Here is a 13,979-nt window from a genome sequence, read left to right on the forward strand (position 1 = left end):
CTTCATTATGTACAGTTTGAATTGGTACAAATAAGGACCTGAAAGATTTCATGCTTCTACAATTTCTTTGTAGATTGAGGAGTCACTTAATGAAATGAATTTTCTACTAACATTAGATCTGCACTTCACAGATACAGACTATTCGTAAGTTGAAATATGGAAGATTTTATTAAAGCAAAAATATATGTTAACTTTTTAAACTGATTAAATTTGTATTATTTATATATCTAGCATGTTCATATTAGACATAAATGATGGTAAAAAAGAAATCCAATGCTGAAGTCTTTTAAGATTTCATAACTGATTTGTCTTATTCTGATAATTTTTTTTCCTGGGGGAGATGCCTTTGCATTCCAGAGTACAGACCTATGCTAAATTGCCAGCTATGTCAGTTATTAATAACTTGCACTTTAAATATGATTGTTCTAATTGTATGTTGGTTTCTTAATTTCTTTTTAGACCAGATGACCTGAGCACACTACAGCCAATTAGTAGCCGAACTTTAAAGTTGCACTTTAACTTACACCAGGGCCTTCATCATTACGTCAATGTTATGTTTGATTACTTCCACCTTTCTGTCATATCGGTTATAGTCCATGCTTCTTTGGTTGCTCTGCATCAGCCATTGATCAGGTAATCTCTTGCTAAATAAATGTAAATAAATTATTAAGTGTTCAAGTGGAAGTGTTATAAAAACAGAATGATTAGGAAGGAATTAAATCTATGGCCAATACTGTTTTCTCTATGATGATTTTAGATTCTCGTCCGGATGGATGAGAAACTTTTTTTTTTCAAAGTTATCTGAAACAAATTTGGAGGGTTTTTTCTTTGTTCGAAAAATGTAATGTGAAACACAGATAATACTCAAGACCAGAGAAGTGGAGGAATGTATAAATACCTATATTTATACATGTATATTTGTATGTATAAATATTTATGAATTTTCCTAATCAGGCAGATCTGCTGCTCACTCTACTTAGTGACTGAAATAGCTGCCATTAATACAAATAGGGCACCTTGTGTTAGCTATCTGCACAATTTTCAGTTACTGCTGCAATGCTAATGATGTCTGCAAATGATTTACTATTTTCTTAAAGTAAATGGAACGGGAGAATCTACTTTTCTCTTTAAGGAAGATTTTGCCTCATTTTTGCTTGAGTCTTTTATATTTCATGTAATTGTGTTACCCTTTCCAATCTCTGTTTACTTCACTTCTCCCTCTGAAAAGTGTGAAAAAGGGCTGTACAGTCAGTGACAGTCACACATATGAAGTGTTTTTTGCACAGCTTTTTCTTTAGCATTTCTATCTTTTTCTTCTTTCATTGTCTTCAAATATTCCATTATACTGACCCTAAGTTTCTTCATATTCAAATTCAGTCTGTGCTGTAAATGCCCAGACCTTTAGCAGTATGGAAAGCTATTTCTCTGTGTATGTTAGACAGCTGTTCTGTGCAAGAGGGCTGTGCTGGTTTAGAGGATTCAGCTGGCTTTTGTTCTTTTTTGATCTTTTTTTTCCCCCCTCCAAGTTGGTTTGAATTGTTTCGGTGATGTGTTTTAGGCATGGTTATGTAGTAAACGAGCTGACACATCTGAAGGGATGATGCAGCATTATTGGGAGAGAAACAATTACTGAGGAGGTGGGAATTACTATTCTTGAAGACTTCATCTGATAAATGCACTTTTTAATGCACTTAAAGTAGCACTTAAAGTGTATGTAAAGTGGACACTCACACTATATCACAAGTGAAATTCAGGCATTTAACCTGTGGTCATCCCATAGCTGTATGGGTGAACTTCATTGTTAGAAAATGAAAGATTTGTTTTGTTACTGATTTTCATTGAGAAACTTATTTGTCCCTGCAGAACTTTTAAAAAGTTTCAGTAAATCTGAGGGATTTCCTATATAATTTATCTCTGTTGTTGGCTTTTCAAATGATGATAAAATACTGTCATTTAATTTCAAACCTCAATTTGATACAACTTGTGCAAAGAGATACTGGAACAAAACAGCAACTTCTATGCTGCTTCCATTATCTTTGGAGTAGATTGTTGCTGTTGTCCACAAAATTATTTTAAGGATTCCAGTTGTCCTTTACATCAGCTCAGGATGGGGAAAGGAAGAACCTTTCAAATTTAGAGTGTTTTATTTCATCTGGGGTTCCCCATAATGTAACATGTAGCAAACATTTGATAGTTGCAGTATCCACATCTGGCTCACTTTTCTGGAGTACCTGTTTCTGCAAAACCTGAAAATTGCATACATCACTCTTTGTCATTTGGGTTTTCATGGGTGCAGTTTGCTCTTCTGTTGGGATCATACGTACATCATTGGCACCTCTTCTTTTCCTGTGGGTTGAGGAGTCACTTCTTGAGTATTTTCTTCTTCAGAATAGCATCCATGTTAACCTTCTCTTGGGAACAACCAGTATTAAAATTTCCCTTGAAAGAGAGCAGCTAATTCTCCTTGGTTACAGCCCTGAAGTCCGGTGCAATCTACTCTTTTTTATTAACCTGTCATTGCTGATTTCTGCCTGTTATCTAATAGTCTTCACTTTCTGCGTTCATTCATTTTTCATTCATCTTTCCTAGTTCTTCATTGTCACAAGGCTACTGTTGCAGTTTGCTCTGTTCTCCCAGAGTTTCAGGATGGGATCTCCTTCTCAGTAGGCAAAGGTCAGGCATCCTTAGGAAAACAGCAATGGCAGTTTATGGGACAGCTTTTCAACTTGTTGCTACTGCTACATTTTGAAGAGGTAAAGTCCCCCCAGCAAAGTTGGTGGAAAATGAACTCTTCTTACCTGTTACAGTTCAAACTTTATCTCTCTGGCTTACACTTTCAGAAATATTGTTTAAATTAATTGAGGTTTGCATTAGAAATAATGAGGAAGAGCTCCCACAATCTCTTGGCCTAGTCTGCTGACCTTCATGGTGAGAGATGGCCACAGAACAGTTGAGGGTAAGCATTTGTCAAATTTGTCAAAGACATGCTTTGAAGAGAACTGCTTTAGAAGCACTTCTCCTCTAGCACAGTGGCAGAGTCTTAACTGAGGTGCCTGGGCCATTGTGCAGTGTTCTATTTGGGCAGACCACCATGCTGGGAACTTCCAGGATCTTAGTGAGGGTCCTTATTTCTGCTGCTTTTCAAGAAAAATCAAGAATTTATTTTAACTCTAGTTTTGTGACACACAGAATGTTCAAATTATCAGTTCATTTGTGCTTTTTTACAGTTTTCCCCGCCCAGTGAAGAATACATGGTTGAACAGGAATGCACCAGCACAAAACAGGGACTCTGTGATTCCTTCTCTTGAAAGTGTGGTCTTTGGCAATAACTACACAAAACAGTTATCAGCAGACGTAAGACTATATCAGTTTAAGATTTTATTTGTGTTCTGTTTGATGGCGAGAATTTTATCTTTCCTGCAGGAATATTACTTGATAAACAGTGAACTTTGTTGAAGTTACTTTGGAGTGCCATGTGATAGGCGAAATGAGAAAAATTGTTCCAAAAGGCTGTGTTACATGCTTCAGGAATATACAGATGGAAAGCTTAAAATATTAAGTGTTGAACCCTCTTTTTTGATGTCTTGCAATCCATTGAAAATCATAAAACTGTCAATGAAGTTTGTGAAAAGAAACAATTGCTTAGTCATTCTGCTAACACTACATTTATTGTACAGAATTAATATGTGCCTTTTTTCTTTCTTTTAGGGTTGCAGCTTTGTTGTTTCAGAGTCTTTCCTCAGTCATGCTTATAATTTCCACTATACACTTTGTGCCAGTTTACTGCTTGCTTTCAAAGGGTTACACAGCTATTTCCTTATGATAACAAAGGAGCTCCCCTCTTCTCATCGAATTGAACTGGGTATGTTCAGTTTAATAAAATGCATCACTTTCTTGTCTATGTTCATTAAGAATACACTCTTCTAGACTAAACTGTCACTGATCTCATACATCTTGTATGTCTGAAATATTCTTGCTTGAACTGAGCTGAAGTTTCATAATTGAAGGAAAAATAGAAAAGAAACAAGAACTGTCACATTACTAATAAAATAAGGAGATAACAGCCTAACTCTGTGCAAATATATTTTTTCATGTTGGCCTTGATTTGAAGTTATTTCAAATCACTGTGTTTAGTGGTGAAAAAGTTAGAGAAGCTCTTCATCCAAGTAGTACACTGTACTTCTTTCTTTGTGATAATGAAACTTTGCCTATTTGTACAAAAATTTTTAACTCTGTAAGCTTTGATTTGAGAAGAATATTTCAATGGAAACTTACCTGAAAAAAGACCTACAAGAAAAAATTGCTGCTGGCTCAGTTTGTAGTGTAACTTTTTAAACAGACTTAGGTGCCATGAAGACTTCTAGTTAGCCACATTTGAGGAAAGTAACTGCAAAAGTATTTAATGTGTGGAAATGTACATGTACATTACATTTCTGTAGGATGTAGATATACTAGAGAACCAAACCTCAATCTGTGAAGTAGAAGAGCAGCGGAACTAAAAAAAGAAAATACACTGGCATTGAAAAGAATGATTTAGAATTTTTCCTCAGCAAGCATATACCTTTTTAGGTATTCAGTCACTTCTGACCTTTGGAATTTACATGTAGACAGAATTCATTGATTTCTGTATTGTTTAGTTCTACCAATGTCAAAACCAAGTATCGTGAAACAGGTTGGAAATTAGATAGAAAAGCTATTTTTAAAATGTATGCGGTTAATTAATGATTCAAATGAAGAATGTTTCACTTGTATACTGCAAAATATGAAGAATTTTTTTGGGGGAAAAAATGTTTTGAGGGAGTGTATGAGAAATCTGTGCATAGAAAATACTAGAAACTGAATCTTTTTCTTTACAGAAGCAAAAGTACTGCAACACAGTGCAGAGAACATGTCTGTGTCAGTTATAATATGGAGGGAAACACTTTATTAAAGGAATAACTCAACTCTTAGTCTTCTTTTTAAGGTCAAAATGTGTTTTTTTCCAAATCATAGGATAGTTTAGATTGGAAAAGACCTCTAAAGATCATGGAGTCCAACCATGAACCCAGCTACCACCATGTTCCCCACTAAACCATATCCCCGAGTGTCACATCCACATGCCTTTTGAACACCTTAAGGGATTGGTGACTCCACTACTTCCCTGGGCAGCCTGTTCCAATGCCTGACCACACTTTCAGTAAAGAAATTTTTCCTAATATCCAATCTAAACCTCCCCTGGTGCAACTTGAGGCCATTTCCTTTTATTCTGTTGCTAGTTTCCTGGGAGAAGAGGCCAACCCTCTGCCCCTGGTTACAGTCTCCTTTCAGAGAGTGATAAGGTCTCCTCTGAGCCTCCTTTTTTCCAGGATGAACAACCCCAGCTCTCTCAGCCCTTCTCTGGACATGCTCCAGCAGCTCAATAGAGTCTCATGGCACTACTGTTGTTGCAGGGATAGGCTGAGACTAAATCTTGATTCTTAAATGTTTCAGATGGAACTTTCAATTCCCCTAGAACATTCCTTCAAAATATTTATGTAATAGAAAAAAGCCAGCCATTGAATTGCTGCATACTTGGGTTGTATCTTTCAACCTAATTGAAGTCACCAAAAATACTCATAAGCTTCAGTGGAACCTGAATCAGATACTTTCTCATCTCTATTGGTAATGTAGCCATACCTTTGGGAATGCAAGTTTGAACAAAAATACTCAAAATAAATATCTGAAAAGAATATTACAGCTTACATTTAACATTCATTGTATGTATTCTGCTGACAGTTTGTTTCCTGTGGGTTTGATTTTTAAATTTTTTTATGTGTCTTCTAGAATTATTTTGTTTTTTTCATATTTGTAAATATATTTTTCATTTCTTTCAGTTATTTTATATATGTACTGATTGAGACAATTGATGTAATAAAAAGTACTAATAATGTAAATACTAATTATTAGCTTTTGCTCATGAAAAATAACTAATGCCTGTCAGTAACACTAATTTTTCTAAAATCTATCAACAGTAAAAATAGAAAAAAAAAGCTGTGTTCCTATAATGTCTATAAGGAAATTGAAGCTCATTGGACTTCACAAAATGCACAATTGTCATTTGCTTTTTTTTTTTTTAGTTTTTAAAGTAAATGAGCTATTTTTTAGTGGGTATTTTATCTGTGAAGTTTAAATGGGCATTGCAGAAGAGAATATTCAGTCCTGTTTAAACTCCAGAATCACCACTTTTTAAAATTATCTCTTTAATTTTGTTTCTTTTGTTTGCTTTGCTATTGCTCTGTCATATGATTTTAACACAAGACAGTGATTTTGCAGAAGCATGTGCAGACAACTGTTGACTCAATAAGTGTAATTGAGCTTTTAAGTATTACTGGTTTCAGGAAATAAAAATGCTACCTTAATGTGTATCACAAGCCAGACTCTAAAAACTACACTGAAATGGTATGTTTTCATGTACTGATCTAACTGCACTAATTGCTAGGCTAGCAATAAGCTCTTTTACTAACTTTAAGGCAAATGATAAATCACAGATGAAAACCAGAGTGTAGTAACTAGTCCTGTGTGTGCAATCCCTGTAACTAGCCAAGGCCAGCATGCAGGTCCTTTATGAACGCCTTCTCAGAAGAAAATATCCACGAGCCCAGAGAGACGCCTACCTAGGTATGTTGTCAAAGCAGGTGATATAACCCCTCAGATTTTTATTGATACTATAAAATATTATTAATAATAATATAAAATATTACATTCTTTTGTAGACAGGAACACTATTTCACTATTCAGCCATAGTGAACATATGGTGAACTCTGGTAACAGTCTTCAGAATTGAGCTACTTACTTTTAGGCTGAATATAGATAATAAAATGAGACATTATTGCTGTTTTGGTTTAGTGTTCTACTTTACTAAACAAAAGTGATTGAAGAGTTCAGTCAGTCATCAATATCTTAAAAAATAGCTAAAAATTATAGTTTCATTTAATTCAACACAGTCTTTTACTTTTTTTAGATAAAGACTAATACCTTTTCTTCCTGAGAAATCTTGCAGGTTGCTTCTGGTATCTCAAGAGATGATTCTTCCAAACACTACACATGGCATTATGAGAGCTTAGGGTGCATTTGTCCATATCTGCATGGCCAGTTCTCCCTTTTAGGGAGTGTCACTGTTGGCCAAAAGGTGACAGTGCTGTTTAAGCACAAGGAAGTTTCTAATGGGAGGATATAATAGCAGTTCAGTCTCATAGTAGGTCACCATCTTAATCATCTCAAACTGTGTTTTGGTTTTGTTGTAAAAAGAAAACTATTTTTTAGCAGAGCCAGCAAAGTTGCATCAGATGGTTTGCTGGGTGATCTTTACTGCTGTAGAATGTTAGTGCTTAAGTTCCTTTTGTCTTCTATTATCTCCATTCCTTTTTTTTTCTTAATATAGCATTGTAATTTGGGGGTTTCCATAATGATTTTAGATTTCAGGGTTTTAAATCTTGTTCAACAAGCCTATTCTTAACCAAAGTGTGAAAAACAAGATAAGTAATCAGTATTGTGTCATAAATAAACCATTTTGTTTTTCACTAATGACAAAATTGGGTCACACCAAAGGTAGGATCTATATTTTGAGCTCTCTTCACATACTTTGAGAATAATTGTTTAGCAAATACAGGCATATGTAGTTTCTTTCAACAACTTCTGTAAATTTGTTTCTGAGAACTTCATGCATTTCTGGAATTTGCATATTTTCTCAGAACTTTGAGTTTTATAGTTAATTGTGTGGCATTAAGTTTAAGCCTGCGTATATTGGATGCAATTACTTGAAAATCCATATATACTTATCAATCTAGGTTGTATAATTCAAAGATAAGTTGAGTAAACACATTGTTGCTGTTCTGTAAACCTCTGTGCATTATCTGTATCCTGGGCTTATTATTGTGGGTTTCAAGCATGTTTTCTTGGTGTGTTTTTTTCAAGAAACATTGTAGTCTTCTTTAATATTGTGTTTCAAAAATAAATTAGAAATACTTGTTACAGACCATTTGGGGGTTTATAAATTATTCCCTTTTTACTGGTACCTTAGATGTAGGAGGAAATTAAACATAGTACTAAATTATTGTTTAATTTGTCAGATTCCCTGAGGTAGATGGAAATTGTAAAAAAGGAAAACCATCTACATGAAGGAATAAATCTGTTTTATTCATAAATGAGTCATGCATGGTTCAGATCCAGTTTAAACTGCCATACTGAGGCAGACAAATTTTCTCTTAACATTGAGATAGTGAGAGAAAACTCAAGTAAAAAACAATTTTATTTCACTAAAATATGACTCCTCAGACAATTAATGGATTTTATTTATATTTGTGTAGCTTGCAAATCAGATAAGTAATATACCTGTAGAAAAATGGTATTAAAATAAGGTTTCTCTGGAAAATCTGGTAGAAGAGGAATTGTATTTCCTTGGTCATGAAGGATGACATTGCTGCTGAATAGCTGAGCAGCTCTAAATGAATAATCTGGAATAAATTGCAGTATTTTCAGATTTAATTTTGAATGGAAAATTGGTATCCTTGACAGCATATCATAAGTAATCTTGATAATTTCAAACTTTTTCTTATTTATCTGTGTTCTGTCCTCAATCTCAGAATTTGCATTGAAAATGTTTTAAATGGGACTTTACAATTTGCTTGACTGTGGTACTTAATACGATTTCAAGTTTTATTTGATGGATTATTTTTCATGTTTTAAAATTGTTTTGTGAAATAATTGGTTTCACTCTGCAACATTACTCATGGATGTGTTCTCTCATCTTTCCAGAAAACATAGATGTAGAAGTCCGTCTTACAGAATTGTGTGAGGAAGTAAAGGTACAGGTTTTTTAATATATTAAATATGTGAAATATGGTGATTTCATATGTTACTTGGAAATAAGCTGTTTCAACTCTTCCTCCAAAGAGAAATTGCTCAACTGATGCCAAAACTTAATTGGCTTGATGAGACAGCAGTAGCCATGATAACTTCTGCGTATCATGAAAATGAAGGTTATAGAAAGCTGAATTATTTGTATGAAAGTCACATTTTGAATTTTCTACATTTAGAATTTAAATTCTTTGGATTTGATGGTATCACATAACAATGTTACACGATCAGGCAGCAGTAGTAGGTTGTACAAAGATGGATTCTGTCGATCCCCTCATGGAAGGACTTGTTCTGATACGGTCTCCTTTTCCCCATTTTCTCTACATTCTCAAGAAAATGATGTACTTCAGATGGCTAAGATTTGTCTTCCCAGCTCTTTTCACAGTCAGAACTAGGACCAGCTGAATAGCTAATTTTCTTGTCACGGCGAAGTTTAAAGGACAGGTTTTAAAACTTTTTTGAAAAATTATCCCTGCTTTGCTGCTGAGTGGGCCCATCTGCCCAGCTTTGGAAGAGCAGTGGGCTCACCTTTTGTTATGGTGGTGGTACTGGTAGTACACCTGCAAAAAATGTAATACTGCTTTTAAAAAGATGTAATTTATATTATTGGACACAAAGCCAGTACTGTTAGCTCTCTGTGGGCAACTAATAATCTTACTTTATGCATTAAAATATTTTTTAAATTTACATAGTTTCTTTAAGTTCTCCCCTAGCTGGCTAAAGTATGGTTATATTTTTTCTGTTACCTCTGTTCTTTTGTGCGGTCCTCATCAAAAGTTTCTCTTGTTTCCATTCTCACTGGTTAAGTTGGTGTTACAATATTTGCAGTCATTTCTTTGCTAGAGTTGGGTCTTTACTATCTTTTTCTTTTTAAATCGTTTGCCTCAATGTCTTATGTGCCTGCAATGAGTTTCTGAAAAACTATTGTTTCATAAAATGGCAGAGAACATAAGCCTGGCAGTCTGCAATTGACTGGTGTGGGACTGTATCACAGGATTACAGTACTTTGTTAAGAAAGAAAAACTTGTTTCACACTGAATTTGTCTTGGTGTGCTCTGGTTCTGGAAAGCCTCTGCTGTAGCACCACTTCCTGACTTTGCTTAAAAATGCATGTAGATACACAGCATCTTATAAAGGTTGTGAGTTGTGACTAGTCCAAAATGGAGATATCTTTGTTAAATTTTTACTTTTTTATCAAAGTTGGACTAACATAGCAAGTACCAATTTCTAGTTTCCTGATTCCTGTTCCTTTCAGGCACACTGTATCTTTGCATGTTAGAAAATACTGCAGTTGAACTCAGTTATGTTTGCCATAAATGGAATTGTTGCTTTAATTTATGGTCAGGAGTCCTAATTCTAAAAGGCAAGTGCATAATATTTAATACAATGTAAAATAATCTGTTATTGTTGTAACATGGATTGATTCAGTTCTGAGACTTAGTCAAAACTGTTCTCATTTGTAAGTTTGTTTTAAATTAAAATTCTCACTAAGATAAAGTACACTTTTTTTTTTAATTCTTCTCTGTACAATATGGTTTCATCAGTGAGCCATGTAACTTTTTTTCTGAATTCAGAAAATGGAAAATCCTGATGAACTGGCAGAACTTATAAACATGAATCTTGCTCAGCTTTGCTCACTTCTGATGGCTCTCTGGGGGCAGTTTCTGGAGGTCATTACCTTACAAGAGGAGGTCACAGCTTTGCTAGCACAAGAGCATCACACATTAAGAGTAAGTATTGACTTGGACATGTTTATATGCTCACTGGGACACATTGTTATGGAAATGTGGATCAAAATGACACTCTAGATTATAATTTTTCTAATTTTAGTGGGAAAAGTTGGTTGTAATCATAAAAAGAGCTGTTGCATTGCATTTGTTACCTTGTGTATAATGTATTATATTCTTAGAATACAATACATAAAATAAATTTATGTTTATGAACCAACTAATTCACTGCTCTTTTGAATAAGAAATGCAGTTCAGAAGGCAGGTTGCAGTCTGTGGAATAAGATACATTTGTACAAACTGCTGTATTTTTCTGTGGAGTCATGTCTGGTGTCCTCCCTACATTTTACTCCACTGCTGCATTTAGGCTGCCTGCTTACATCATAAAGTGCAGTTCCTTCTGAATTAAGAATTTATAACTTTCACAAGCTTAGAAAAGTCTCTTAAGTTGGATTTTAGAAAAGAAGAGATGTATTGGAAATGATCTGGCACATGAGTATGTATGTAGATGTATAAAAACACCTGTAGTGAGCACCTGCATACTCTGTCAGTCTGTAGATCTGTGCGTGCAGTTGCTGTGGGCTCTGCACACAGAACCACAGCAGTGCTGGTTCCCATAGTGAAATACATTCAAGGATGAACTAAAGCATTACTCTTACCTGATAAATCACATTGTTTAATGAGGGAATCATGGTTGTGGAAATGGCCTATTCTGGAGGATAAATGGAATCGCTCAATAAAAAAAGCAAGGCTTATTTGTTAGATGTGCTACCCATAGCAAAGCGATCATTTTACTGTCTATCTATAAATCTCACCTTTCTGTACATTTTGTATAAATTCTGGAATCCTTCAAGTTAACCTGGTGGAAGGTAGGAAACAAGAATACCATTTCCCTTAACCTGCACTTGCGTTCAGTTGCTGGTATGTTAGTATTTGTATGAGTTTATATTTAATAAAACGAAAGGACAAATGAATATTTTAATTTTCACTGCTCCAGAAAAGATACTGCTAATGATTATGTATTCATCTTCTTAAATGTGGTTCTTCTAAAAAGCTGTGATTTGGGTCATCCTCTCTAGCTCATAAATACCTTAATAATTGAATTTTACTGCAATTATTTCAGGGAGTATAAGGTCAAAATATTTAATTATGTGTATTGGGATATTGCACATATTAAAAGTATTTCTGTGATGCTTTCCAGTTTGCAAAAAAAAAAAAAGAGTAGGAATTCTTTTCCTCCCCTTTTTTTAAAAAAAAAAAGTTTAATTGTACTTTGTGTTTGCATGATCCACGTTCTTTTGAGTTGCTGTTACGCTCACTTCTTTTGTTATCTGTCACTATACTTTGTGGTTACCATATGATTCTCTTGAGAATTTACATTCTGAGAGTTTGTAGAAACTTACTTTGGGAAATCTAAAGTGTTTGTGTTTCCCCAGAGCCTTTATCTGCACATACCAAATGCAGGCTTTATTGTTATTAAATTTAGTTGAGATTTAAAAGATGACCTATTAATTCTTTTCTTCAGAGACTCTGTGTTGAGATTTAGAATCAGAGAATCATTAAAGTTGGAAAAGGCATTTAAGGTTCTCAAGTCCAGCTGTCAAGCCAGAACCACCATGTTCAGCAGTAAACCATGTTCGCAAGTGCCATATCCACACTTCTTTTTGAACACTTCCAGGGATGGTGATTCCACCACTTCCTGGGCAGTCTGTCTCAGTGTTTCACAACCCCTTCTGTGAAAAAATTATACAGGCTAAACCTTCCCTGCTGCAGCTTAGGGCCATTGGTCTCATCTTTTCATGGCAGAAGAGACTGACCTCCACCTCACTAGAACCTTCTTTCAGGGGGTTGTAGAGAGCAGTAAGGTCTCCCCTGAGTCTCCTTTTCTCCAGGCTAAAGATGACTTAATAATTCTTAAGAAACATCTGTCCTTGTAATAAGATTTTTGTTGTATACAAAATTCTGTTCCTCTAATTAAACCTTTTTATTTTGGAAACAGATACTCTGATGTGTTTGCTACTGGATGCTAAATCTCATTTTATTTTATCTTTTCTTCTTGCAACATTTTCAGACTATAATTCCACAGAAAATTTCTCTCTGGAAAAGTTTTTATTATTAATCTAAGATAAATGAATCCTTTTAGAGAGCAATTAATCTGACTGGTTTTGTGTTATTTGTGGTAGTTTTTATTATTTTCTGGTTTCTTTAAAAATACCCCCTAGAAATACATGCCATCTGTCTCTGGTCAAATGGCTTTCACCCTCTGCATAGATGCTTATAAAACAGGTATTTGTGCTGAAGTGTTTTTCATGTATTTAAATTATTATTTTAATAATTTTATTCATGTTTACTTAAGTGTTTCAATATTTAACTATTTTAAAATATTTGGAATAGTAAGCACATCATTAAACAGTCAGGAACACTTTAGATACACTGGAAGATCCATCAACTACATTGTCACACTGATAAAGTTCACAACTTCTTTTTATTGAAAAAACTGCCCAGAGTATGTTATTTTATATTACCAAATGTTTGAACACTAAACTAGTTCATCTCTGTTCCCTAGTGACATCTTCTGGTAGGCCATGAACAAACTTATCCAAAATTATTTTTTTCAGTTTGATTAGTCCAAAAATAGGAAAGCTGAAAACTAAGATCTCTGACTACTACTCATAAATGTGCAGAGACACATTATTATATATTCTACAGCAGATTTTATATAAAATTCTTCTGTTTATATTGGGAGGACTATAAAACCCACACTCTTTGGGAAGTCTGTAGGGATCAGGAGTAGCAGATACAGTTTCCTCCTACAAAGTCATTGTGGAGTCAGCCCCAGTCGGCAGCACCTGTGTCACCGGCGCCAGCTGGAGCTGCTCTGGTTCTGCACAGCCTGTTTAACAGCGTCCTGGCAAATGCCTCAGTCCTCCACTAAGTTAAGCAGTGATCAAACATAATAAACTGCTGTTGATTGGGTTTTTTTTCTCTCTAACATAGACTTACATGGACTTTCTGAGCCTGCTTTCAACTAATTTTATACTTTTGCTATTCTACTCAAAGCTGTTAGGAGCTGGTGAACAGATTTTCTTCAAAAACACTAGAATTACCTAAACAATTACAAGTGGGATTTATTACAAATGAAAAAAGCCTTCCTTCTCTGATGAAAGAGTGGCAGAATTCTAAAGATTTGGTCTCCATATAAGCCCAGTTACTTTATGTGGTAAAGTGCTCACATCCAAACTCAAACCCACCTTGCTTCCTTCCTGGGAAACAGCTGTGTGCTCTTTTCATGGCAAATGCCACAGACATCTACTAATTTGGCCATGTTCCTGTAACTACTACCTGATTGATTAGGATCTTCAATTAATTTTTTAATTG

The 13,979-nt window shown here is 34.7% G+C and overlaps 1 protein-coding gene across 3 annotated transcripts in view; it reads left to right on the forward strand.

The window, feature by feature from the left end:
* Nucleotides 1-13,979, forward strand: part of FAM135A (family with sequence similarity 135 member A) — an 84,688-nt gene that overhangs the window by 45,444 nt on the left and 25,265 nt on the right. For 2 of the 3 annotated variants that reach the window (XM_071548531.1, XM_071548529.1), the window contains exons 6-12: nt 74-144; nt 460-633; nt 3,228-3,354; nt 3,709-3,862; nt 6,559-6,636; nt 8,773-8,822; nt 10,449-10,604. In XM_071548531.1, the coding sequence (XP_071404632.1) occupies nt 74-144; nt 460-633; nt 3,228-3,354; nt 3,709-3,862; nt 6,559-6,636; nt 8,773-8,822; nt 10,449-10,604 (810 nt within the window). The remainder of the gene's footprint in view (nt 1-73; nt 145-459; nt 634-3,227; nt 3,355-3,708; nt 3,863-6,558; nt 6,637-8,772; nt 8,823-10,448; nt 10,605-13,979) is intronic. The other variant, XM_071548530.1, reaches the window with a different exon arrangement.

Source organism: Pithys albifrons, chromosome 2 (assembly GCF_047495875.1).
Source record: "Pithys albifrons albifrons isolate INPA30051 chromosome 2, PitAlb_v1, whole genome shotgun sequence".
NCBI lineage: Eukaryota > Metazoa > Chordata > Aves > Passeriformes > Thamnophilidae > Pithys > Pithys albifrons.